This window comes from Lycorma delicatula, chromosome 3 (assembly GCF_047948215.1).
Source record: "Lycorma delicatula isolate Av1 chromosome 3, ASM4794821v1, whole genome shotgun sequence".
Classification (NCBI taxonomy): domain Eukaryota; kingdom Metazoa; phylum Arthropoda; class Insecta; order Hemiptera; family Fulgoridae; genus Lycorma; species Lycorma delicatula.
The window spans coordinates 173,335,413-173,362,324 of NC_134457.1; the positions used below are offsets into that span (position 1 = coordinate 173,335,413).

A 26,912-nucleotide genomic window follows, 5' to 3' on the forward strand; every position below is an offset into this window, starting at 1 on the left:
GTCCTACGGAGCCATAAGTAAGTTTTCTGACAAAAGCACGTGATAAGGAGGTTCTTAAGGAACCCCCAAAATAAATAATACACAATAAATAGTTGCAAGTAAACTTAAAGTCCAATATGAAATTTCAAGCTCAGTCATACAACACAAACCATTAATTTCAGCACCATATAGTCCACAAAACAAACATTAATAACAAATAAAAAAAAAAGAGAAGTAACAAGAAATTAGATATGACACCACTAAACTTGACGATGTTAGATTCCAAAATGTTACACAGACCCGAAGTCAAGTACATGGACACGTTTCAACCGTCAGACGTCTCTGCTGTTATCGAATAGATTAAATGCAAAGTGGTTTACATGATTCTCAAGCCTCTGCAGGTATTTGACATTGCGCTGTTGTGCAATCTCACGAACCAACGGGAGCTCCAGATAATCGTGAATCTCATCATTCCGTGTGAACCACGGCGCGTTTACCCTCGCTACTTTGTTCTGAAATCGTTGTATAATTTCCACATTACTAGTACTAGCCGTTCCCCACAATTCTACACCGTATGTCCAGATTGGGCGCAGGATAGCCTTATAAATTAAGATCTTGTTGAACAACGTGAGGCCTGAGTTCCTCCGTAGCAGCCAATGAAGTGCGTTTAGCTGTTTCCTCTTCATCCTCACGTGACACTTCCAGGTCAAACGCCGATCCAGGTGTAGTCCCAGACAGCGCACAGTCTCCGTTTGCGGGATCGAAGTACACACTGGGACAGTCACCTTTCCGCATGGTAAATGTGACGTGCCTCGACTTACCTTGATTAACCTCAATCCTCCACTTTTTCTGCGACACGCAGACACGATCTAGCGCCATTTGTAGGTTAGGCCAGGGTTTTCATTAACGGCCAGGATAGCAGTGTCATCAGCGAACGTGGCGACGATGCAATCATCCAGGACCGGGATGTCCGCAGCGAATATGGAATACAACAAAGCGTCCAGCACAAAGCCCCGAGGGACACCCGACACAACCTCAAAGAACCTTGAAAACTTATTACATTTCACCTGAGATACCTTCCATTCTGGAAAGTAAGAGGTCCGCAGAACAGCGTTTAACTGATTCCTGATGTACCCGATGCCTTTAAGGTGTAGCATGACAAGCATTTTGGCGTCACTAAGTCAAAGCCTGGGGCCTTTCTTAATCGTCTTCCTTGGTTGACTAATTTCAGTATATCCCTTACAGAGATCGATTTAATCGGGAAGCTGATTGGCATCGGGCTCTCAAGGAAGTCGTTAACATCCACATCACCGGGGCCCTCTGCATCGTGGGGTCGGAACGTTACCTCTAGGTGTGAAGCAAACAAATCGGTCTTTTCTTTGTCAGTCCTCGCCCACGACCCAGTACACCTCTGTAGGGCGGAGAGCGTTCCTGATGATAATTGCGGCCCCTTTGTAGCCTTCCATAAGGAGCATCCGTCCACATTCAGGTGAGAAAGATTTCCTATGTACTCCTTGAATGTCTCGTCCCTGATAGTCCTCAACAACCTCCTCAGCCTTCGCGCAGTCCTATTAAGAAGAGTCCTATCTTCTGGCCTTCTGAAACGCTGCCAATTCCGCCGAAGACGCCGCTTCGAGAAAATTAGTTCTGTCACTTCCCTCGGATAAGTATTGTCTCTGGCTGGATGCAAATCATCAGGTGTAGACCGCCATGCTCCCTCCTGCATGACCGACGTCAAAAAGTACGTCGCGTAATCAATATCCCCAGGGGTATCGAATGGAAACGGGTCAGTCAGTTTCTCTTCAAACCAATCCTGGTAAGAAACCTAATCCGTTCGTCTCGTATGAAGAATAGGCCTCTCTTTCCTTCTTAGCACCGTCGTGATCAATGTAAGTAAAACGGGCGAGTGATCGGATGATGAATCATAGTTGTTCTCCACCAGAGTGTATGCAGATGATATACCCGAGGTAACAAAAAAGTCAAGCAAATGCGGAATCTTCCTCAGGTCTGTAGGCCAGTATGTCGGCTGGAATCCCGATACCACGTCCAGGCGCAGATTTTGAACACACCTCCTTAGCGATCTACCCCCGCTGATAGTTAAGCCGGAACCTCACAATGGGTCTTTCACGTTCCAGTCTCCTCCGACAATAAACCTAGAACCTAGAGTTGCAAAGAAATCAGAAAACAACTCATCAGTTACAGTATGCCGCGGAGGGCAGTACACAGCGGACAGCCTAATAGGCCCCAATCAGTCTGTAATTTCAACCGTGGTTGCCTGAATCTGGTCAGTGCAGAAGCTCGGAAGTTGATGATGCCAAAGAGAACTCCGAATTAGAATCGCGGTTCCTCCATGGGCCCTCCCATTTGGGTGATTTGTCACATACATAGAATAACCTTGAGCCTGAGGTAGTTCCGGTCAGTAAAGTGCGTTTCCGATATCAAAATGACGTCCAGGGAATTTGAAACTCCCATAACGCCTAGCTCCTCACACCTAAAAAGTAGAACGTTAATGTTCCATGCAGCGATTCCTAGAAATCTGGACATCAACAGATTTTGGAGAGCACCTGGGTGAGCAAGGCTATCAGACTTCCAATCTGTTAAACCAGGAAGTCTATAGTTGATGAAAGCCTGTCCAGCTTGTCCACACTGCCCTCATTAGCACGCCCAGCTGCCGCAGCATACGTTTTATGGAGAGAATCAGGCTCCGCGTTGACTGTCCTCGGCACCCCACGACCCAACGAAGGGAAGTTCTTATCAGTGGGGCTACCGAAGGCAGGATTGTTAATGGCACCCATCTTAAAATGGGGGTTAAAAGGGAACCCTTAAATAAGTTTGAAATTTTCTTGTCGAATAAGAATGCTGAGAGCTTAGTTTTTATATGAATGTTATAATATTTATTGTTTTTTTATTAATGTCGTGGTAATTAGTACACAATTATTTTTTAATTGGTATAGTGTCATCATGTTTAGTTTAATGGACTACTTTATTAGTCATAAACATATTTTTCCTAGGACAAATATTTATTGACTTATCTCTGTACTATTTGTAGCTAACTTTCCATATAGTGCATTTTCAATTGATTTACATGTTTATATGTTAGTAACGTTGGACTACATAAAATACAAAAACAGACAAGTGGAAAACGCAAAATTAGGTTGTAGATAATCCTTTTCATGATAAGTTTTCATGTGCTTACTCTTTTAAATATAGCGGCGAATATAAATCTCGGTTGATTATCAAATGTGCAGACGATTCATCAATGGATTCATTCGCTTACAGTTTGCTAATTTGGTTTATAGTAGCTGTCCTAAAGTACTCTTTGATCCGATAAAAATTTATCACGAATTTTGATTTCAGTTGTTTTGCTGCGAATACTGGTGCAGTAGTTCATCTGCTTAATGTTCATAAGCAAATTAAAATTTAAATGCAATTCGTTGAAGTCATCAAATAATTTTATTTTATTTATCAAGTCGGAAATAAAATTATATTCTCAGTAGGTTAGCTTTATCATAGACTCATATAAAAAATTCGTTTGAGTTGACGTCATTGTTTGTTAATCACGCAAAATGCATAACTAAGTGGTAAAACTGAAAGCAGGAGAAATCAGCTGACAAGAATACAAATAAACATATGGAAGGAAGTGTAGACTAATAATTAGAAGCAGTTTTTTTTTGTTTGTATTAGGTCGTGTTTGTCAATCACACTTTTTTTTGTTTTAAACGTAAATCGTATAACCTAGTGTAATGTAGGAGAATTGTTAAAACAGTAACCTATAATTTGTTTGCATGGCGCGGGATAAACCTTGAAAGTCCTATTTGTTAATAGGATTATTTTAATTTTTATGTAGAACGAGGTAATTCATTTCTTATTTTGGTGAACTTTTGTGTGTGATTTTTAAGTTTCATTCAACTTTGTTTTTTTATACTAATGCTAGCTAGGTATGTATAATATTTGTGGCAATAAAACTTATTCATGGTAGAAAAGTTTGTATATTGTCTACATTTGTCTGTACATTTTAAACCCACCATAGTACAGACATAAATAAATCTTAGTAATTTGCTGATAATTTATTCAAATTAGTTGTAGGACCTAGTTTCAAGAAAGTTATTGTTTATTAAGCATAAATTGTTAGTTATTTTTAAATTTTTCATAAAATTTTTTAAACTAGATCATAAAAAAATTGTGCACGTGTAAATTGCATATCTTATAAGATTTTTTTATTACTACTGTATAAAAAAATATTCCCATACAAAAATTATTCAGTTACAGTTGAGTGTTTTGGATATTAAAAATTGTACATCTGTTTATTTTCATGTAGGTTTATTTAGTGCAGACAAGGTTTTCTGCTACACATTTGCATTTGTGCGTGACAGAAGAAAAATAAAACTGTTGTGAGATTAACGGGATTCTATTTTGTCGATAATCTGTTGATTTAAGTCGTTTTTTTTTTTTATACAAGGGTGTTCAAAATATTGATATAAAAATATAATTATAAAATTGAAACTATTAGCTTGCATTATATGGAATTATACTAGTTTGCATTTAGTTTTTATTGTAATTTTTCTTTTTTTTTGCTTTCTCATGGTTATGTTATTTAATACAAACATCAGTAAAGTATGATCTTTTCCAGTTTTATTGGCTTGAATATTTTTCATGTTCAAAGTAAGCTACAATTAATTTTTCAATGTTTACTGCAGAAATGCTAAGTTATTTAATAAAAAAATCATAAATTCAGTAATAATGAATATAATCCATTATTAAATTAAATAAAGTTAAACTTAATGTTTTGTGACTAATTTTCTCCCTCGTGAAAGTTTTACATCATTATTTAACCTAAAATTTAGATTTTTTCTTTTATGTTAATTTGACCAAAATTAACTTTTTTAAATCAAAATTGTCATATCGAAATAAGCAATGATTGCTAGAATTAAGCATTTACCCAATGCATATTGCTTAAGATGTATTGGTTAATAAGGTATATCATAGCAGGGCTATAAATAAGATCTTTGATTGGCTTTGTTCATAAGCATATCTTTTGCAATCTTCTGATAGGTTGACAGCATTCATGTAAATGGTTACAAGCCACTCTTTTTATTGGTGATTTAACTGTCGGCATCTTTTTTCATGATGACTTGCTTCAAACATTATGTTCAAGGCATTCTTGTATGTTATTCTAAATATTACTGTATAATATATGTATACCTAAATAAGTAAATTGTATGTAAATATATAAAAGTTTTTTTGAAATTCTGGATTCTTTAAACCAGAAGTGTCAAACTGCCTAATTGATGTAACAACATGTTGGTTCCTCAGTCTCCTTTCTGTGTGGTAATAGGTAGTTGGTAAAAAAAGATAATATTTCCTGCCACTTTGGTGCAGTGCCGATGTTTAAGATTGATATGCTTGGAGCCTAAACAAGATTGATATTTGTAAAGTTCATAACACTGCTAATTAACACATCATATACTTCTATCAATGACTGACATTATTGCAGTTTAACATGTTGAATTATTCTAATGCCTGTTTTAAAACTTGTAGCTGAATATACAGCATTTGAGGAAGATAGACCCAGTTGTAAGTTATGATCTTTGAGTAATGATGTTCTCCATTTAGCCAGTCCCCCTTGGGTATAAAGTGATTTATAAAGTCACTTACAAATCCCATTATATTAACTAATTCCTGCTTTCCATGAATACCTGGTATGGGTTGCTTATCATTCTAGTTAGTATTTTAAAAGCAAAAGCTTATAAGATACAGGTGTCATGTAATGAACCAATGGGAACAAAACACTGGACAGTGGGGAACTCTAAATGCACAGAAATGACATGCATTAAATAAAAAATAATAAATAGCCAATATGAAGAATTTATTGTAAAATAATAATAGCCAATATAATAACTAAAATATAAGTTTCTTACAGGTTAGTATTAGATTAAAATTTTTTTGATATACTTTCAAGATATGAGAATAAAATAACTTGCAAATACTGTATTTATTTTCTCCTTGTTTTTGGATTATAAGAAATTTTCCCCTGTAGTTATCCATTTCCAATTATAATGAATGGTCTAATGAAGATTCCAAGAAGTCTTGCGCCCAGCCAATCTTCATTACAAGAATGATCCTTTCTGATTTTGCTTGTTTCTTGAAACATTGGTTGGAGAGTACGGCAATGTGAGTGGTTGGCTGTTGTGGATGGTAGACTGATTCTCATTAGTGTGAGGTAGTTGTTATAAAAAGGTTCTTCTTTGGCATTTATGTTTAAGGCACAGCAAGTTACAGATTCTCTGTGTTGCCAGGTGATGCTGCAATTTGTCCCCTATATTACTTCTATATCATTGCATTAACTCTGCCTGATTGTATATGTTATGTGACATTTCATTGTAGGTTTGAACTACTATGCAGAACAGCCACTGTTGAGGACAGCAGTTTGGCTGAATTGATACATTTTTTGAAATCAGATTTTTCTCTGAGGTTAGGTTTTTACTCTTGCTTCCTATCTATTTATTTATTTATACTTGCTTCATACATTGGTGGATTAGAATGTTTTTACTTATTTTTTAATATTATTGCTTTGGATTTTGTCATTTGGTTTTAAAAATTTATTTTTTTAGTTTGTTTCCTTTTACAACTGCTGTTATTTATGCGGAGTACAGTCTCTGCACTGTACAAAATTATTTGAATGTATTTGCTTTATATTTTTATATGCTATGTTTTGGTAATTTATTTTCTTGTTTTTACCCTTCATAACTTTTCTTCCAAGTCTTATTAATAGTTTTTATAGGTTGACCCAGTGTGGCATTCTGTTATTTGTATCTTAGGTGATAATAACTTGTCTGGTTATTTTTTAGATTCTAAAACAAAATATTCTTAATTGTAAAATGATCATCATAATTATAAAATATCATCGTAGCATTTGAACTCCAGACCCCTAGTAACTGGTTATTTTGTACCCAGTGTATTACCTTTTACATTTTCTTTCCTGATAAGATATTTAATTATACAAGATAAGATATGTGTAGATAATGTTTATAATAATGATAATAACACTTTTTCATTTGCTTTAATAAAAAACAATTATAAAAAAAAATCATTTTTATTTTTATGTGTGGGTAGCAATAAATGCACTGCACATTAACTCAGCAATCAATGAATAACAGTATATGACTCATTGGTTATCCATGTGACACATTCTGGATATGATATATGGGACAATCAAAATCTTAAAATTACTTTGATTAATTAATCTTTAAAAAAAATGTTATCACATTTAAGGTGCTTTGCAAAATTAAAAACATGAAACTAAAATTACATAACTAGTAGATAGTAAATCATGTACCTACCATTAATCCTTTTTTTTTATAATGTTGCAACTTATTTTCTTCTTAATTATAAATAATATATTACCAAAATAAAGTAGCCTATTTTAACTAAAAAATTTCTATAATTGAGTTTCAGATTTTTTTGTTTGTTGGTTACTGTTTGAATATAACATTACTTAACAATATTCTTTATTAAAATAGGTCATTAGTCACTTTGCATAAGGAGGTGATAATCTGTTTATCTCCAGTCATTTGAAAGAAAAAAAATTAAAAAAATAGCTTTAATAATAATTTCTGAATTTAATGACATTTTACTGGCTAGCATGACAGAATATAATTTTAACTTAAAAAATAATTTTATCTTCTGTTGCTTTGAGGCAAGGTGTTATGCATTTCTAATGTGTTGCTTTACATTGTTGCATTATTTTAATGGATATTTTAAAGTTTGTAGCTGAATATAAAGCATCTGAGGAAGATGGACGGACACCAGTTGTAAGATATGCTCTCTGAGTAATGATGTTCTCCATTTAGACGACCTTCTTATGTACAAAGTGATGATTCACTTGTAGATCTCTAACTAACTCCTCACTTTCCATGTAAACCTGGTTTTTTTTTTTTTTTTTGTCTTCAGTCACTTGACTGGTTTGATGCAGCTCTCCAAGATTCCCTATCTAGTGCTAGTCGTTTCATTTCAGTATACCCTCTACATCCTACATCCCTAACAATTTGTTTTACATATTCCAAACGTGGCCTGCCTACACAATTTTTCCCTTCTACCTGTCCTTCCAAAATTAAAGCGACTATTCCAGGATGCCTTAGTATGTGGCCTATAAGTCTGTCTCTTCTTTTAACTATATTTTTCCAAATGCTTCTTTCTTCATCTATTTGCCGCAATACCTCCTCATTTGTCACTTTATCCACCCATCTGATTTTTAACATTCTCCTATAGCACCACATTTCAAAAGCTTCTAACCTTTTCTTCTCAGATACTCCGATTGTCCAAGTTTCACTTCCATATAAAGCGACACTCCAAACATACACTTTCAAAAATCTTTTCCTGACATTTAAATTAATTTTTGATGTAAACAACTTATATTTCTTACTGAAGGCTCGTTTAGCTTGTGCTATTCGGCATTTTATATCGCTCCTGCTTCGTCCATCTTTAGTAATTCTACTTCCCAAATAACAAAATTCTTCTACCTCCATAATCTTTTCTCCTCCTATTTTCACATTCAGTGGTCCATCTTTGTTATTTCTACTACATTTCCACATACCAGTAAACCTGGTATAGATTGCTTAATCATTCTAGAGAATAAATATACCATTTCTGGAAGTGGCTTATGATTTAAATAAGAGTTACAACCATTAGGCTTATGAAACGTAACAAAGAAAAGAAAAATAATTTAAAATTAATATCTTCATCATCACTAAGAATGACCTGATCTGAAAGTGAATGCTATAAAAATAAATTAAAGAAAGCCAAAAAAGGCTAAAGGAAAAATAATGTTTTCCCCACTTTTTTTTTAAAAAAAAAGACTTTCTTTTTCCATTTACCCTTTCAGATTTTTTCATTCTCACTTTTCTAGAATACAGAAAAAGTTGTTAAACATTAATAAAATAAGTTAAATTAAGTAGTTGTCCAAAAATAAAAATGGGGCCAAATATGTCTTGCAATCTAGCCCATTGCTATTTTTAATAAATAACTGACTCGTTTACCCCATCCATTTAAAAAAATTAAATAAAATTTTTCTTTTTACAAAAATAATATTAATCTTGAAGAGTTTTAAAATAAAACTCATAATATTAATTAAAATGAAATAGATAAAAGGTAATTATATATTTGATTTTCTTATTTTAACTTGGATAATTTAAAATTTTGATTTGTGATATCCAAGATCTGTATGCCTTTAAGTAATCTCAGTTAACTCCTTACAAACTGATATGTAAATAATTAATCATTTAGTTATTGCCCCATATTTACTATTATTTTCATACATTTTATGGTTTGTATTAATATTATACCACGTCTTCTTTTTATTAGTATTATTTATTTTTTGTATTTCATTTAATTACAACTTTTTTACATGTTCTTAATCATTCCAGATAAATACTAGGGCAGTTCTTTCTTTTTTCCATATTGTAACTCACCTACCCATTCTTAATGTTATTCCTGTAATCTGTAATTCACCATGATGAAACATTAATTTCTGATATCATTAAGATTTTCTGCATCAGTAAAGTAAATGTACTGTTTTATCGTAATAATTATATATTAATTTAAAATAAATCAGTTTTTATTATCAACATTTATATTTGAATTAGTATTTTTTCGTTTATTTTTTTTTTCAAAATTAGTTCAACAATTGACAAGCTGTTACAGTCAGGGTATTTGTGAGGTAGTTGTTATACAGGCTAATCACATGAGAAAGTTGTCATTTGAATTTGGGCAGTACACACTAATAATGTATGGATATTTAATATTCACTGATGTTCCTCTATGCCCCATTTATAATGGGGTAATTTTTCCATTATCTTTTTATTTACGTTTCTTTAAAATTACAAATAATTTTTAAATTCAGAAAGAATATTAAAACAATTCTCAAACAAAAGAGAAACTGTATGTAGTTGTGAAATAAAAATCTGTTAACTTGTGATAATGATGTAAGTAGTGCTGTATTTTTTCACAAATTATTGTGTGTGTATGTATATATATATATATATATATATATATACTACATTATTTTATAAATTTTGTCTGTAAAGTGGCATATGCACTTCTCTACAAGACAGTGGCATATGCACAGAATAAAAAATATAGGAAAAGTAATGGAATATAAAAATGGTGAGTACAGAGTTGAGAGATATTGTAATATCATGATGTGTTTTTTGTGACAAAAGGTGGCAAATCATTTTAGTTAAATAATTTGCTACATTGTCATCAAGAAATTTTAAAAGATGAATTATCTGTATGGGACAAGTGGATTAAATGTATGAAGTTAAAAAGAGCAAACGTTTATAGTATTTACTAACTACACAACTTTCCTGCACACAAAGAGTTGCTGCTCAGTCTACAAGGGTGAATCAAATATAAAGGATAATTTTTTATTGTAAATTTATTAATTAACATGAACATTTATGAACATTCCTTGTTCATAAAAAGTTTGAGGATGAGTCGTCAGCTAAAATTGTGCATGCACTCCTAGATGTCATCATTGTTTTTGAATCATATCAGGGATAAATCTGGACTGTAGGGAGGGTGGTCGAGGGTTTTCCAGTACATTTTTTCTGATTTATTCCTTGTCAAAATCACAGTGTGTGGTCTGGCATTATCATGGAGAATGATGACATCTCTGATGGCATACCCCGTCCATTGTTTTGATAGGTGGCTTTTGTTGATGGTAGCAGCTGGTGGCAGTAGTAAGCCGCATTCACCATTCATTGATTGTGGAGAGAACCAATGAGTAAAACTCCCCTTGAGTAAAAAAAAATCATTGCAAGACCTTTTCCTGCTGACAGATGGGTTTTGGTCTTTACTGGGCAGCCCTCATTCTTCCTTCATCACTCCTTAGTCACCATTTTTGACTCCGGAGTATAATGATGGACCCATGTCTCATCACATGTGACAATGCATCCCAAAAAATTGTCTCTCTTCTTGCCAAAATTGATTCAGAAGTTTCTCACAGATCTATGACCTGATCTGTTTTTGATTTTCGGTCAACAACCTCAGAACCCATCAAGCACTAATTTTTCTAAAGCCAAGATGATCTGTAATAATAGATTGAGCACTCTCATAGCCTACATCCCTTCTGATGTGATTTCTTCAGCACTGAACTGGCAATCACCTTCAATAAGCTCTTTTATGGCACAGTTTTGTTAGCTGTGGGGCTTGACCTTGGATGTTGATCATGACTTTCGTTTTCTACACTTTCTAGCCCACGCTTAAATTATCTGGACCATGAACACTTGGTTCTGAGACAGTGTAGTGTCCCCAAACTCTACCTTTAAAGGAGTTAAAATTTCTGCAGGTTTAACACCTTCATAACCTTTATGATTATACATTGTGCAACAGATGACAGAACCTCTTGCTCACTCATGGCTGTACTAGCGACAGAACAGATGGGAGGAACTAACCAAGCTGGATCCCCCTCTTAAACTCGCCAAACATTAACCTCCCACTCCACCATCCAGCTCAGAACTGCTTGCTGCGTAGAATAACAAAATTACCTTTTAAATTTGATTCACCCTTGTATTCTCACATCAATTCTTTTAAAAGAACTGATTAATGTCATCCAAATTCTTGATTTCTGGACTGCAGTTTTTTCAGTCTTGAATGTTCACCAATCCATTCCAAAAGTCTGAAGCATTGTTTTCAGAATATATGTTAAAACATCAATTTTCATTAATAGTAAGTGACCATATTGAAAGAGGTTTTCCCTTTTGATCATATCCAGTAACTTCCATCTTGAAACTCATTCATGTCTATTCTAGTGAATGAAGTATGTTGCTAAATGTTTTCTAATGATACGTTTTAAACAGATTACCAACAACAGTGATGTTTTTTTGCGAAACCTTTATTGATTCACTCACTGCATTCATTGCCTTTACCCAATTTTTCTTTTTGAAATTTACATTTTATTTAAAAATGTTTGAACTGGTCAAGGCTGAATTGCTGTAAGACTTGACTATTTCACTATCTCTGTGACCCATAAACCAGCTTTACAAGTAAATTTTTTTTGTTGACTTGTTCTTTGAACATCTATTTCACTTTTTTGACGTAGTATAACAAATATGAATTTCACAAAACATCAAAAGAGTTTGAAAATAATTGTAATACCAAACCCCACTATACCATTTGGACAGTCTTGCTGAGTTTGTTGTTTATGTAGTTCCACTCTTTACTGCAGTCACAGTAAAAATTCACTGTTAAAATGTTTGAATAATTTTTAGAAAAACTTTTAGGAAGTGAGTTATATTTATATTTGATTTTCAAAAGCAATGTTGTTTTTTTATGGCCATGAGTGATAGTTTACTGTTATTTTGATAAAAAACATTTATTACAATTAATTATGGATTATCAAATGTAGTAATGTAGGGTTTTTTGCTTCTCCTTTTTCCATTATTGTTTTTTATTAATCATTAAGAGTTATGCCAAAAAAAATTAAAACATGAAAATAAAAACTGTACTATTAGTTCTTCATCCAACAAAAATTCAAATGTTAAACAAATGTACCAGTTGCATAACTTATAGTATCATGAATTAAAGGCATGATCACTTTAAAAAGGCTTTGCAACCATTGTAAAACAGCTACCATTAACTGTGTCGTAAATTATGTATTAATCTACACTTGTGGCAGCACACATTTCTGCAAATTTAGAAAGCGCATTTTTTTATCTACATTTGATTTTCAAAAACAGTATTGTTTTTTCCAAACTTTATTGTTTCCATTAATAGGTAGTTAAAGACACTGATTGATGCTTAATTAAATTTTTTGTCAAAAATGTATTGCTGCATACAGCTTGAATGTTAGATTGAACCCATTTTTATCATTGTAGATAATATTTTTGTATCTTATTAGAACTATTTTTTTATAAACTTTATTTTCTGTTTTTATTTAGGTAGTCTTGGTACGTTGAATCAGTATGGTGGTGCCAGGGCAAGAATCCAGCATAGATCCAAAAGTAACCTCTGAGGCTCCCTCTGATGTAATAGTTAATTTACAGACTAATACTACATCACAACCTTATCAACCAGCTGATGAAGAAAACCTTTGTAAATTAATTCTATACACTGAAATACCTAACTCAAGGTATTTATGTTTATCTGTATTTACGAGAGTGAAATACTACTTTGCTTATTTATTTGCTTACCATTTGCTTATCTCCCAAACTCATGGTCTTGGGAAATTTTAATTTTTCAGGGAAGCCCCCTAGAAGTTCTTATCATAAGCTAGAAAATTCCAAAGAATATAAATAAACTAAACTGACTGACCAAATTATGTTAATTTTCTTCTTGCGTAGTAGTAAGAAAGGAGAAATTGTGACTTTTTGATTATTTTACATGTTTTCAACAAACAGAATTTTTAATAAATTTTGATCCTTTGGGAAAGAAGACACTCAGTTTCTCCTGTACATTATGTGTATATTATGTTTTTAATAGTTTAAGGCTAGAAAATAACAACTCATATTTGTTAACCAACAATTAATTGTGTTGTTTGTAATTTTATGTTAGTTTTTCTGTTTTTCTAATACAGGTAACCCTACAATACTTGCTTACATTCATTTCTGAAAAGGATGTATTTTCACTGGGAAAATATGTCTGCTATAGTCCATAATTCTAAAAAAAAGTATTTATATCATACATGTGTATATAATGATTTTTTTTTCTCTTCTAGTTATGAAAATTAAAAAGGTTATCAAAAATTTATTTTACTTAGGCAATATACATAAATTACATTTCTCAAATTGAAAATGTAATCATTCAAAAGAAATACTTTAAAAAATATATAAAATTTATTTACACTGTTTATAAAATAGTAAAATTAATGTTGAATAATATCTCCAAAAGAATTAATCCACTAACAAACAATAGCTGAATTTGCTTTTAAAGTTCCTTTAGAATTCACAAAACTTTAACTTTAAAAAAATTAAAAATGTAAAAAATGATGAAACTGAAATAGTTAAAACAATATGTTGCTTGTCAAATAATCTGCAAATAAGTGATTGAATTTCAATCACTTTGTTTATGAAACTTTGTTTATGAATTTTTATTTTGTCCCTTGAACCCTAGTTGGAAGAAACTTTTTAGAGCCAAAAAATTACCAAAGGACCTTACTAAGACTAGGCCTGAAATCTTTCACACCTCAGCAAAGATAGTGTATATAATTATTAGAAGTTCTGTCCACCAGGTATTAATGTTTGTTAGATTATGATGGAAGTATTCCTAATTGTATTAATGGTTCATTATTCTTTTTTTTATTTATTTTAGTTTTCTGAATAAATTCTCTTCCATTAAAATGTAAAAGGTTTTTTTTCAGATTGATACATCCTTATTTATAAGATTTCATATTGTAAAATATTTATGGAGAGTTGTTGAACATCTAATTACAATTTGTTTTTATTGATTAAAAGCTTAAAAAGCTAGAAACATTTCTTACCATTTTAAAATTAACTGATTTCTGTGGACCTGTGCAATTCTTGATTTTAGTGATTTCCTCTCAGAACCCAGGTTGAAAGTTGCAGTTTCTGTGTTACATGGTTAGTTTTTATTGATTTGTTTGATCATCTCTCAACTTAAGAATATAATGTTTTGTATGCTAAGGTTTTTATATGTTAAGTATATTTGTTTTGTGCTTATAGAAATAATATTGTAAAATAGTCATTTTTTTTTATTTTTCTTAGTAAAATGGTTTATAAATAGAAAAATAATTAATGGATGTCATAATTTTTGTGTTTCAGGATCAGAATTTGGGATGTTGTAATCTTAGTTCCAAATTTATTATTTCTCTTATTCTTAATAGTAAGATTTAACAGAGCTAGACTGAAATTGAGAGCAACCAGCAGCCCAATCTTTTTTGCATTTTATGGCCTTGTCAGTATTTATTTATTATCATTATTATTTTCTATTAAACTCTTTTATCTTAGTTTTATTTGATTTAAGTAGAATGATGTAAGTGGTGGTAGATGTTAATGCATTGAACATTCAGAATGAGTCATATAAAATCTTGTAATATACAACTGGGTTACACGACTTTTTTTTTCGTTAGAGGAGGGGATAAGCACAACACAATTTCTGGTGGGAATTGTAGGGTCATCAGAAAGGGGATGGCAAGGAGCTCAGTGAAGCCCCACGTGCATTATGGAACATGTATGTCTACCTAATTCTGGTCTATTCTAACGTAATCTAATATAACTGATGCTGATAGATGCTGCCCTATCCTGCAGGCTGGCTCCCATCCTATTCTTCACCCCCTTCCCTGCAGTGATGCTCTTCACCATCTCGGAGACCGCATTCCACTTCTCGATGTTAAGGAGCATGATACCGATTATATTGTTTGTGTCTCGCAGGCTCATTACTGCCGCACACTGCACCCTTGGACTTTTCCACCTATCGCACATGAAAATCATGTGCTTAACATCATCAAGGGAACCAAAATATGGGTACAAGTCATCTTCACTGTGCTCCCTTGCATACATAGAATAACTGACACAGCCATGGCCTGACAGAAACTGAGTAAGAAAATAGTCTACCTTTCAAAATCTCCACAAAGTGCCATTTACTATGCTACAGGTTTTTTTGTAGCAATCAATAAATTTACATGAGTTCTTATCCAAAAAATCCAAGAACTTTGTAGCAGACTTATAAAGGAATGAAGGTATTGCATGTGAAGATCAGTGCTCAGTGGTTGTCATTTTTGGTTAAAACAGGTTCAAAGTATAGGAACAGATTTTTTTATCATGTGTTATCTATGGGCTTCATCGCATATAAAATGAGCTATATCTGTATGATATAAAATATATATATACATTTCTATATGAATTACTTTTGAAACTTTCCCATTGATATACCAAGAGAATGTTTTAATGTGTGCTTAAATTGATAAAATTACTTGAAATTCATTTTAAGTGATGTGTTTAAAATTAATTTTTATAAAATATTACCTGTTAAAAAAATTTAGTTTGTTAAAATTGATGTTTTTGGATTTTTGCTTAGGGAGTATGAATATTTAAAATTACATAATGTAGTAATATAAATAGTATAATTATTTTTAAAAGATAGAAATGAAGGATATATATATATATATAATATTAAATAAAATATAAACCACCAAAACATGGTAAATAGATAAGTTAAACTTACCATATTAATTCTAATTATTGATTTTCACAGTATCCCACATCTTCATTTGGCAGTTAATTCTATAATTACATTAAAATAAATTGTTTCTATAGTTTGTCAAAATTGTTACTGTTTTTTGAATATTGAGATTTATTATGGACAAATATGCAAATTTTGCTGTTTAGAATTGGCCAGCAGAATTTTTTCAGTACTGCATTATTAATTATATTAAAATGTAATAATTCTGTAATTACAAAATTAAATACCAACTGAAGATGCTGCGAGATCTTATGAAAATCAGTTCTTCAAAAAAATATGGTAACTTATCTATTTACTCTGTTTTGGTGGTTTATATATCATTTAATATTAAATTTTATTAGCAAAGTGGTCAATATGTTAATAAATTTTCAAAAAAAAAAAAATATATATATGTATATATATTACATACACGTTGAGCAACATAAAACCGAACCCATAACGTAACCATTACAGAATCGGTTAGGTTATGTTAAAATGAAATTTTATGAATGATACGGATAAATTAAATAAGAAAAACATAAAATGTAATTTAAATATTGCATTTATTTACCTTATTGTTAACAAGAGATGTTCAAAATAACTACCTTGAGCATCAGTGCACTTTTGTGCTAGACGATCATATTGAGAGTCGTCTTACGCAAAATGTTGACAATTGCATTGATTATAGTCAATTGTGTTTATTTCTCGTTGAATCTTCACCTTTAGTTCGTCAATGTTGTGGGATTAGATGGATAAAATCTCTCCTTTAAGTAGACCCAAAGAAAAAAATTGCCAGTAAACTCTGGGGAATGTGTAAGCCTTTGTCCTCTGTTGAACAGCTTGTTCATTTGTGAAAGCTGCATAAATGTGATTCAGTGAAATGTTTGGTGTATTACACATTGCTCCGTCTTGTTGGAAGAAGCTTATTCTTTTTCATTATCAGTTAATTGCGCATAGAATTCTTCGAAAATTGTGAGATAAACTTGTGAATGGACAGTCCGGTCAAATACGATTACTGAAAGCAATACACCAAACACCAATTTTCTCATTTTGAAGTGGACACTCAAATATCTTGTGAGGATTCCTTGCCATCCAATGCCTGATGTTCTGCAAATTAACATAGCCGGATAAATGAAACCATGCCTCATCTGACATGAAATACGATGTTGGGTCTATCTGTCCACCAACAATGCTTTCGAGAAGCCACTTAAAATAAAGTCGTTTCAGTTTGTTTGTTTCCTTCAGTTGTTGCAGAGATGTAATGCAGTATAGTTTCAGTTTTAATTCACGAAGAATTTTACGACACGATGTATTTAACACCAGATTGTTAGGATAACTTGTGTGGTGAATTTTTTGGACTGGCAGTAATTCTTATTTCAGTATTGGCAATGGCTTGTGGGATCCTAATGGAAGGTTGCCTATTTTGTTTTGCATTTGAAACCAACTGTTGTATGCCACTTTTTAACTACATCATGTATGCATGATACTCTTTGCTGGGATACAGACATTTGGAAATTTTTCTACAAATATTTGACGTGATTTTTCTAACGATCAAGAACAAATATAGACATCAACTAAAGCTATCCTCTCCTGGATTGAATAAATCATTTCACACAAACACAACTGCACTCACAACACTGCACTGATATGTAACCACCTGACAAACGGTAGCAACAATCAGTAGTAATATATACATACACTAGTCGCACTAGTGTGTGAGAGTCTATAAATAATGTTTGGTAGCGGTTTCATTATGGGTCCGGTTTTATGTTGCTCACCCTGTATATACATGTAAATAAAAAGTCTATGCTTGTTATTAATCAAAAGAGAAATATTTTAAATTATAGGTATTTCAAATTATTGAACATAAATTTAATTTTAACAAAAATTCATTATAATAAAAATGTATTTACATTATGTATTATTTTATACACTTATTAACAGCACAGCAAAAGTACATTTTACTCTTTATCTAAATAACAATCTAACCTAGTAAATTGCTAAATGAAATAAATACTTTATCTAGTGAGTGTGCCTTATGTTATAAATGTGGGCACATTACAGCATTCTACTACATACATTAGTAGATTACGATTTGATCATAAAACTTGAACCCAAGGGAATTATTTTTATCTGATTTTTAAATAAACATATAGTTTAAAAAAATAAGATCTCATTTTATCTCATATTGTTCATGTGATCTTCCATGATTTCAGTTGCTAAATTTTCAAAAATATTATGCTGTTTTTTCTTTGCAGTGCATTGTTAGCAGCAAAATAACTTTTAAAATAATTCCAGAAATGTTTAAATTAAAATAAAATAAAGACAAAGTGGCTTTTCTTATAAGCTGGTCGAATTAAAAAAATATACTCTGATCATTTATATAAACACATGATTTTGTTTAATTATCTATAAAAACTCTAGGTTTGGAAGAATCCCCCATCAGTTTTATTTTTATCAAAATGAAAATAAAAATCAATTTACTTAAAAAAAAAAAAAAAAAAACAATTCAGTTTATATTCTAAACTGTAATGCACTAGTGCATTCCTTTTTTATAAAAAAAAGAGCACCAAAAAATACCATGATAACCCTAATCCATTTCTTATTTAATACACCATCAACCTCTTTTTATCATTATATTTTTGTTGTGTATAGTGTTAGAAGTTATCATGAAAAAAGGATAGACACGTATCAGTTATTAAAATAAATGAATAAGTGATTTTATGTGTATATGTACAATATTCATTTTATTTTCTATTTAACTGAAGAAGATAATTTTTTACTTCCTTTATAAATTATTATTTCTATGTAATTTATTTTTATTAAAATGAATCACATTTTATCAAATAAATACTGTTGGCCATAAATATGATATTCATAAACTTATTTATATAATTAATTATAACTTTTGTTAATATGAAAAATACATTTAACTTAAATATTTTTTTATTTATATTATTATCTCTTAGGTGAACAATAATGAATCTTAATGAAAATTAAAGAATACCACTTTTTGGCGTTTCTTAACAAGTATGATTCTATTGTAGCCGCATTATTCTGTTCTAACTGCTCCCAAAAAAATATTTTGGTGCTGGAGGTGACAAGATTTTTTTTTTAAGTGTTCAGTGTAGCAAGAATGATTACTAAAATGATCTGAAATTTAATGAACATAAAAGAAAAAATTAACTGACTTGTTTTGTCAAGTTAAAAAGGAGTTAGAAAATTCACAGGCCTAAAAAAGGGTGGAAAAACGATGTTTCCCCCAATTTTTACAAATATAAATATAAACTGAATGTTTATTGCTGTCTAATGAGTTAATAGAATAATGTAATACAGACAGATTTCTATTTAGTATAAATAAGGGAATTTTTTTCCATTAGCCAGATTACAGAGTCAGTCAAAAGTATGGAAATTCCTCAACAAATTTGAAACTGTTCTAGATAGAATACTGTAATTTTCAGGATAAGGTATCGTTCAACTACTTTACATTTGACGAGAAGTAGAATTTTTACCTCTTCTTGGGGGATGGCCCAGGGGTGGTTAACTCAAGTTTTATTTTAAATGGTAACACCCTTTGTGTGATAGATCATTTTAAAGGTCTCTTTAAGACAAGAAAAATGGTATAAATAAAAAGTAGGTATGATGTCTGTACCCAAAATGGCGACGGGATAAATTAAAAAAATTACTAAATTTAGTTAGTTCAAATAATAATATTAAATAAAAATAAATTAATCCGAATTAAATTATAATTTATTTTTAAACTTAAATTTAAATATTTTAAAATTACCAGATTTATATTTCTTAACATGAAAGATTGTTTTTGGTTTCAATTTAATTAAATAAATAAATATATTGTCACCAAATCATGCTGATCAGCTAATCATTGATGGTCTCTTATTATTGTTGCAAAGAATGATAACGCTTACTTCATTTGTTGTGTAATATTCCATTTAGAGTGTTTTATTATTACACTGTTGTTTCTTATGAGAATTTATTGTGATGGGTTGGCTAATTAATTTATTTTGTTTACCTTTATCACATTGTAACCCACTTTTGTTATTTACATATTTTTTTTATCTTTTTTGAAATTATTTTTTACTAAATTAATTTTTTCTGTGTTACCTAACATTGCTATACAACATGTCACTTAGTGAACAGGAAAGGGTCACACTTTTAATGATGAGGAGCTTTGGTGATATAGTTAGGTTATATAATAACGTTTATGAATTGTTCATTGCAAAATTTAATAATCGTAACCTTATTTCAAAAGGTATAGAGTCAAAAACCATCAATCTGAAGAAACAGGGAGCATTAATAGTAGGGGAAAACCAGGGAGGCCTAAATCTGCAACAAATAGTAATAAATTATTAGAGATTATGCAAGAATTTATTGAGAATTCTCATTCTTTGCCTGTAACAGCAGCACAAGAACATAACATTAGTCAAAATTCAGTGATTCAAACATTAATAAAAGGAAAATGTCAAACGCTTCAAAATTCGTCCAGTGCAAGAACTTAATGAAGATGACTATGGTCAAAGACTTGAGTATCCTAATTTATTAAACAATGTACTTTTTATTGATAAGGCAACTTTTTTTTAAAATGGCAATGTAAATTGCCATAATTGTCAATACTGGACTGATATTAATCCACACTAGTATTGTGAGGCACATACGTAGTATCCAATCAAAATAAATTTATGGTTAGGTATTGTTGGTGGACAATTGATACAGCCTATATTTATTGATGGGAATTTAAACACAGTGAAATATGAGGCTTTGCTTCTTGACCATATCATTTTAAACATTCAAAACATTTGTTTTCAACAACATCCCCACCTCATTTTGGTCTTCAGGTTTATGAAATTTTAAACGCACTTTTCCTGGAAGATGGATTAGCTGAATGAGTCAAATAGAATGGCCAGCGAGATCATCTGACTTGTCACCATTGGAATTCTTTCTATGGGATTACTAAAAAAGTATTGTTTATTATAATAAGACCAAGATATTGATAATTTACAAATTAGAATTCGAAAATCAGCACAAAATATCTCGGGAATTATTTAATAACTCAGTATCAACCTTTTACAACTGACTGGCACCCTGACAAACAAGTGAAGGAGAATATTTTTAGCATTTATTAAATGGAAATGTAAATAAGCACATTATTGCTTAATAATTTTTTTTTAATAAATTTATTTTAAAATATCCATTTAATCAATTTTTTTATAAATTTATGTCTGCTGTAACAGTTCCTTAAATTAATCAATGTAATTTTTTTCAAAATCCAAATTTATCCTGCTGCCATTTTGGGTACAGACATCATCCCAAATTTTTATTTATACCATTTTTCTGGTCTTTAAAATGATGCATCATACAAAGGGTGTTACCATTTAATGATTAAAACCAAGACTGTTGTCTTGGTTCATCATCTAATGTTTTAATTTACACTTTGCTTTTATTCCCTTATGAATCTTCTGCATGACTACTGTTGATCCATCCATTGCTTTGATTTTGATTTTATATAAATTTATTTGTATGTATTAAAGGCATGAAATTTACAATTTTTTCTTTTTGATATTCTTTTCAGGTAGTGGTTAATGTATTGATCAGCGTTGTAAGGTGTGTTGTATCAATGTCGGTTAATGCAGCTGCACTAATTGGGGGTTATGTTGATACAATATTATGGGTTACTGTAAGATTTTTTCTGCTATCAACTGAAATGAGTGTTCTGATATTTGGCCTCGCATTTGGTAAGAACTGTATTCATTATTTATAATTGTTTCTTTTATTATTTTTTGCTTAATATAATAAAACTTCCTCAATCCCTTCTCTTGATTAATCTGATTTTGTACTTATTTTATTTATTTGTTAGTATTTTAATTCTTTTTAATATTTTATTTCTTTTATTTATGTATTAATTTTATCTTTTTGTATTTAATTGTAAAAATCACTTTCTGTATTTTTTTGTAGTAGGGTTGGTAAAACTAAGCTAACAAGTCAATATTGCAAATGTAAATATTTTTTAGAATAACTTAGTAAAATGTTGATTGATTGTTTACTATTTATTTGCAGGTCATCTAGATAGCAGGAGTAGTATTAGGTATGTTCTGTTGGCAACATCATTAATATCTCTTGCATTCTCAATATCACAAGGAGTACTTGAGGTATTTGCACCAGATGAACATTTTAGAATCGATTCCAAAGATTATATATTATTTGGTCATGGCGGTATGCTGTTTTGGTTTATCAGCTCTATAGTATTTGCATTGGTAATTAATTAATCATTCATTCACTTGATCTTGTAACTTTTGTTTTAGAAAAAAAAAACAATCTAGATTAATTAGAGTATAATATAAACAAATGCTGAAACTTCTATTTTCCTGATGCATTAAAATGCTTAAGTGAATTGGCCATTATTGTTAATTTAAAATGCTAGAATTGTGGACTCAAGTAAGATTCTAAATCAGTTCTTTGCAAAAGTTTTACAAATTAAACTTCCCATTTACAGTTTAAATACAGTTTCAGTTAACAGTTAAAGTTTTAGTACAGTTTAGTATTTACAGTTAAAGTTTTATATAAAAAAATCTGTTTTGGTTATTTTGATTACTCTATGACTGGTCTTTTCAAATAAGCATTTATTTATCTTTTTATTTTTTAGGTTTACTATAATTATATGATGGTAAAATTTGTTTTACTTGGTGGTATTGTTTCCTGATTATAAAAAGCTCATTGTTAAAAAAATGTCAAATTAAGAATAAATAAATAATTATTTGTTATATATATATATATATATATATACACACATACACATACACACACACAGGTGTATTATGAATGTATTCTGGGACTTTAATGACCTATTATTATTCCTCCTCTATGAATCATGAGACCTTGCCGTTGGTGAGGGGGCTTGAGTGCTCAGGGATACAGAGCAGCTGGACCGAAGGTGCAACCATATCGGAGAGGTATCTGTTGAGAGCCAGACTAAGGAATGATTCCTGAAAGAGGGCAGCAGCTCTTTCAGTAGTTGTTAGGGGCGTAAGTCACAACGACTTAAACGGCCATATCAACATCACTCAGTCCTCTGAGTACTGCGCAGCTGAAAGCAATGGAAAACTACAGCTGTTTTTTTTTCCAAGAAAATGTGGCTCTGCATTTTCAAAAGCAATAATGGAGGCGCCTTCCTTGGTAAAATATTCCGGAGGTAAAATAGTCCCCCGTTCGGATCTCCGGGTGGGGACTACTAAGGAAGGGGTCACCAGAAAAGTAAAAAATAACATTCTACGAGTCGGAGCGTGGAATGTTAGAAGCTTAAAAAAGGTTGGTAGGCTAGAGAATTTAAAAAGGGAAATGGATAGGGTAAACGTGGATATAGTAGGAATTAGTGAGGTTCGGTGGGAAGAGGAAGGCGACTTTTGGTCGGGTGACTTTAGAGTAATTAACTCAGCGTCAAATAATGGGCAGGCAGGAGTAGGTTTCGTGATGAACAAGAAAATAGGGAGGAGAGTGGAGTATTTCAAAACGCATAGCGATAGAGTCATTGTAATAAGGATAAATTCAAAACCTAAACCGACAACGATTGTTAACGTCTATATGCCTACAAGCGCCCATGATGATGATGAGGTAGAATGTGTATACGAAGAGATTGATGAAGCAATTAAACACGTAAAAGGAGATGAAAATTTAATAATAGTTGGAGATTGGAATGCAAGCATTGGAAAAGGCAAGGAAGGAAATATAGTGGGTGAATACGGGCTGGGCAAAAGGAATGAAAGAGGGGACCGACTTATAGAGTTTTGCACGAAGTATAATTTAGTAATTTAAATTGCCAATTTAAAAATCATAATAGAAGAATATACACTTGGAAAAAGCCAGGCGATACTGCAAGGTATCAGATAGATTATATCATGGTTAAGCAAAGATTTAGAAATCAACTCGTGGACTGCAAAACTTACCCTGGAGCAGACATTGATAGCGACCATAATTTGGTGATAATGAAATGTAGATTGGGGTTTAAAAACCTGAAGAAAAGGTGTCAGATGAATCGGTGGAATTTAGAGAAGCTTGAGGAAGAGGAGGTAAAGAAGATTTTTGAGGAGGACATCGCAAGAGGTCTGAGTAAAAAAGATAAGATAGAAAATGTAGAAGAAGAATGGGAGAATGTTAAAAAGGAAATTCTTAAATCAGCAGAAGCAAACTTAGGCGGAATAAAGAGAACTGGTAGAAAACCTTGGGTTTCAGACGATATATTGCAGCTGATGGATGAACGTAGAAAATATAAGAATGCTAGTGATGAAGAAAGTAAAAGGAACTATCGGCAATTAAGAAATGCTATAAACAGGAAGTGCAAACTGGCGAAAGAAGAGTGGATTAAAGAAAAGTGTTCAGAAGTGGAAAGAGAAATGAACATTGGTAAAATAGACGGAGCATACAGGAAAGTTAAGGAAAATTTTGGGGTACATAAATTAAAATGTAATAATGTGTTAAACAAAGATGGTACACCTATATATAATACGAAAGGTAAAGTCGATAGATGGGTGGAATATATTGAAGAGTTATACGGAGGAAATGAATTAGAAAATGGTGTTATAGAGGAAGAAGAGGAAGTTGAGGAGGATGAAATGGGAGAAACAATACTGAGATCTGAATTTAAGAGAGCATTAAAAGATTTAAATGGCAGAAAGGCTCCTGGAATAGACGGAATACCTGTAGAATTACTGCGCAATGCAGGGGAGGAGGCGATTGATAGATTATACAAACTGGTGTGTAATATTTATGAAAAAGGGGAATTTCCGTCAGACTTCAAAAAAAGTGTTATAGTAATGATACCAAAGAAATCAGGGGCAGATAAATGTGAAGAATACAGAACAATTAGTTTAACTAGTCATGCATCAAAAATCTTAACTAGAATTCTATACAGAAGAATTGAGAGGAGAGTGGAGGAAGTGTTAGGAGAAGACCAATTTGGTTTCAGGAAAAGTATAGGGACAAGGGAAGCAATTTTAGGCCTCAGATTAATAGTAGAAGGAAGATTAAAGAAATACAAACCAACATACTTGGCGTTTATAGACCTAGAAAAGGCATTCGATAACGTAGACTGGAATAAAATGTTCAGCATTTTAAAAAAATTAGGGTTCAAATACAGAGATAGAAGAACAATTGCTAACATGTACAGGAACCAAACAGCAACAGTAGCAATTGAAGAACATAAGAAAGAAGCCATAATAAGAAAGTGAGTCCGACAAGGATGTTCTCTATCTCCGTTACTTTTTAATCTTTACATGGAACTAGCAGTTAATGATGTTAAAGAACAATTTAGATTCGGAGTAACAGTACAAGGTGAAAAGATAAAGATGCTACGATTTGCTGATGATATAGTAATTCTAGCCGAGAATAAAAAGGACTTGGAAGAAACAATGAACGGCATAGATGAAGTCCTACGCAAGAACTATCGCATGAAAATAAACAAGAACAAAACAAAAGTAATGAAATGTAGTAGAAATAACAAAGATGGACCGCTGAATGTGAAAATAGGAGGAGAAAAGATTATGGAGGTAGAAGAATTTTGTTATTTGGGAAGTAGAATTACTAAAGATGGACGAAGCAGGAGCGATATAAAATGCCGAATAGCACAAGCTAAACGAGCCTTCAGTAAGAAATATAAGTTGTTTACATCAAAAATTAATTTAAATGTCAGGAAAAGATTTTTGAAAGTGTATGTTTGGAGTGTCGCTTTATATGGAAGTGAAACTTGGACAATCGGAGTATCTGAGAAGAAAAGGTTAGAAGCTTTTGAAATGTGGTGCTATAGGAGAATGTTAAAAATCAGATGGGTGGATAAAGTGACAAATGAGGAGGTATTGCGGCAAATAGATGAAGAAAGAAGCATTTGGAAAAATATAGTTAAAAGAAGAGACAGACTTATAGGCCACATACTAAGGCATCCTGGAATAGTCGCTTTAATTTTGGAAGGACAGGTAGAAGGGAAAAATTGTGTAGGCAGGCCACGTTTGGAATATGTAAAACAAATTGTTAGGGATGTAGGATGTAGAGGGTATACTGAAATGAAACGACTAGCACTAGATAGGGAATCTTGGAGAGCTGCATCAAACCAGTCAAATGACTGAAGACAAAAAAAAAAAAAAAAAATGACCTATTCTAATTGTGAAAATAGTGTAAAAAGTTCATATAAACATATCTTCTAAAAGGCTTCGTTTGGGAGTTACAGCTAATGGAAGATTTCGCTTGGATTTCAGCTACCCTGGTGAATAAGGTTGTACTCAAATTTTTAGGATGTTGATGAAAGGGCAGAATTAGTGATTTCTTATGGTTTTTTAACTCAGAAATCATGTAAAGTAGGTCCCCGAACCTTATCTGCAATAGTCTTTGAGGAATCTGGAGTGAAAAACAATATATTTTGGTTAAAAACCCTGCTTTTTATGTTTGATACAATAACTTTGTTAAATGGGTAATAAAAGCATAAAACTTTTAAACAAAACTTGTAGAGAATTATATTCTAAACAAAATGATTTAGATACGTTGAATAAAACAAAGAAAAGTTAGAAAAATTTGAATTTTATTTAGAAGTAGTAAGTTTTGTTTAAAAGTTTTATGTGTTTATTACCCATGTTTTTTATCATTTGCTATTTATCTTTTCAAAAATTTGTTTTACATTAGCACTCGCAGTGCGGATTGATTCATCAGTTATATTAAAATTTTTAAAACTTAAAAATTTAAAAAGAAGGATGTTACTCCTCCTT

General features: G+C 31.6%; 1 protein-coding gene across 3 annotated transcripts in view; it reads left to right on the top strand.

The window, feature by feature from the left end:
* Window positions 1–3,545: 3,545 nt before the first annotated feature.
* LOC142322223 (transmembrane protein adipocyte-associated 1-like) overlaps window positions 3,546–26,912 on the top strand; it is a 49,130-nt gene continuing 25,763 nt past the window's right edge. Inside the window, exons 1-5 of one of the 3 annotated variants that reach the window (XM_075361043.1) lie at window positions 3,546–3,832; window positions 12,915–13,105; window positions 14,754–14,886; window positions 21,740–21,902; window positions 22,225–22,421. In XM_075361043.1, the coding sequence (XP_075217158.1) occupies window positions 12,939–13,105; window positions 14,754–14,886; window positions 21,740–21,902; window positions 22,225–22,421 (660 nt within the window). In that variant the 5' untranslated portion in view covers window positions 3,546–3,832; window positions 12,915–12,938. The other 2 variants (XM_075361045.1, XM_075361044.1) reach the window with 2 other exon arrangements.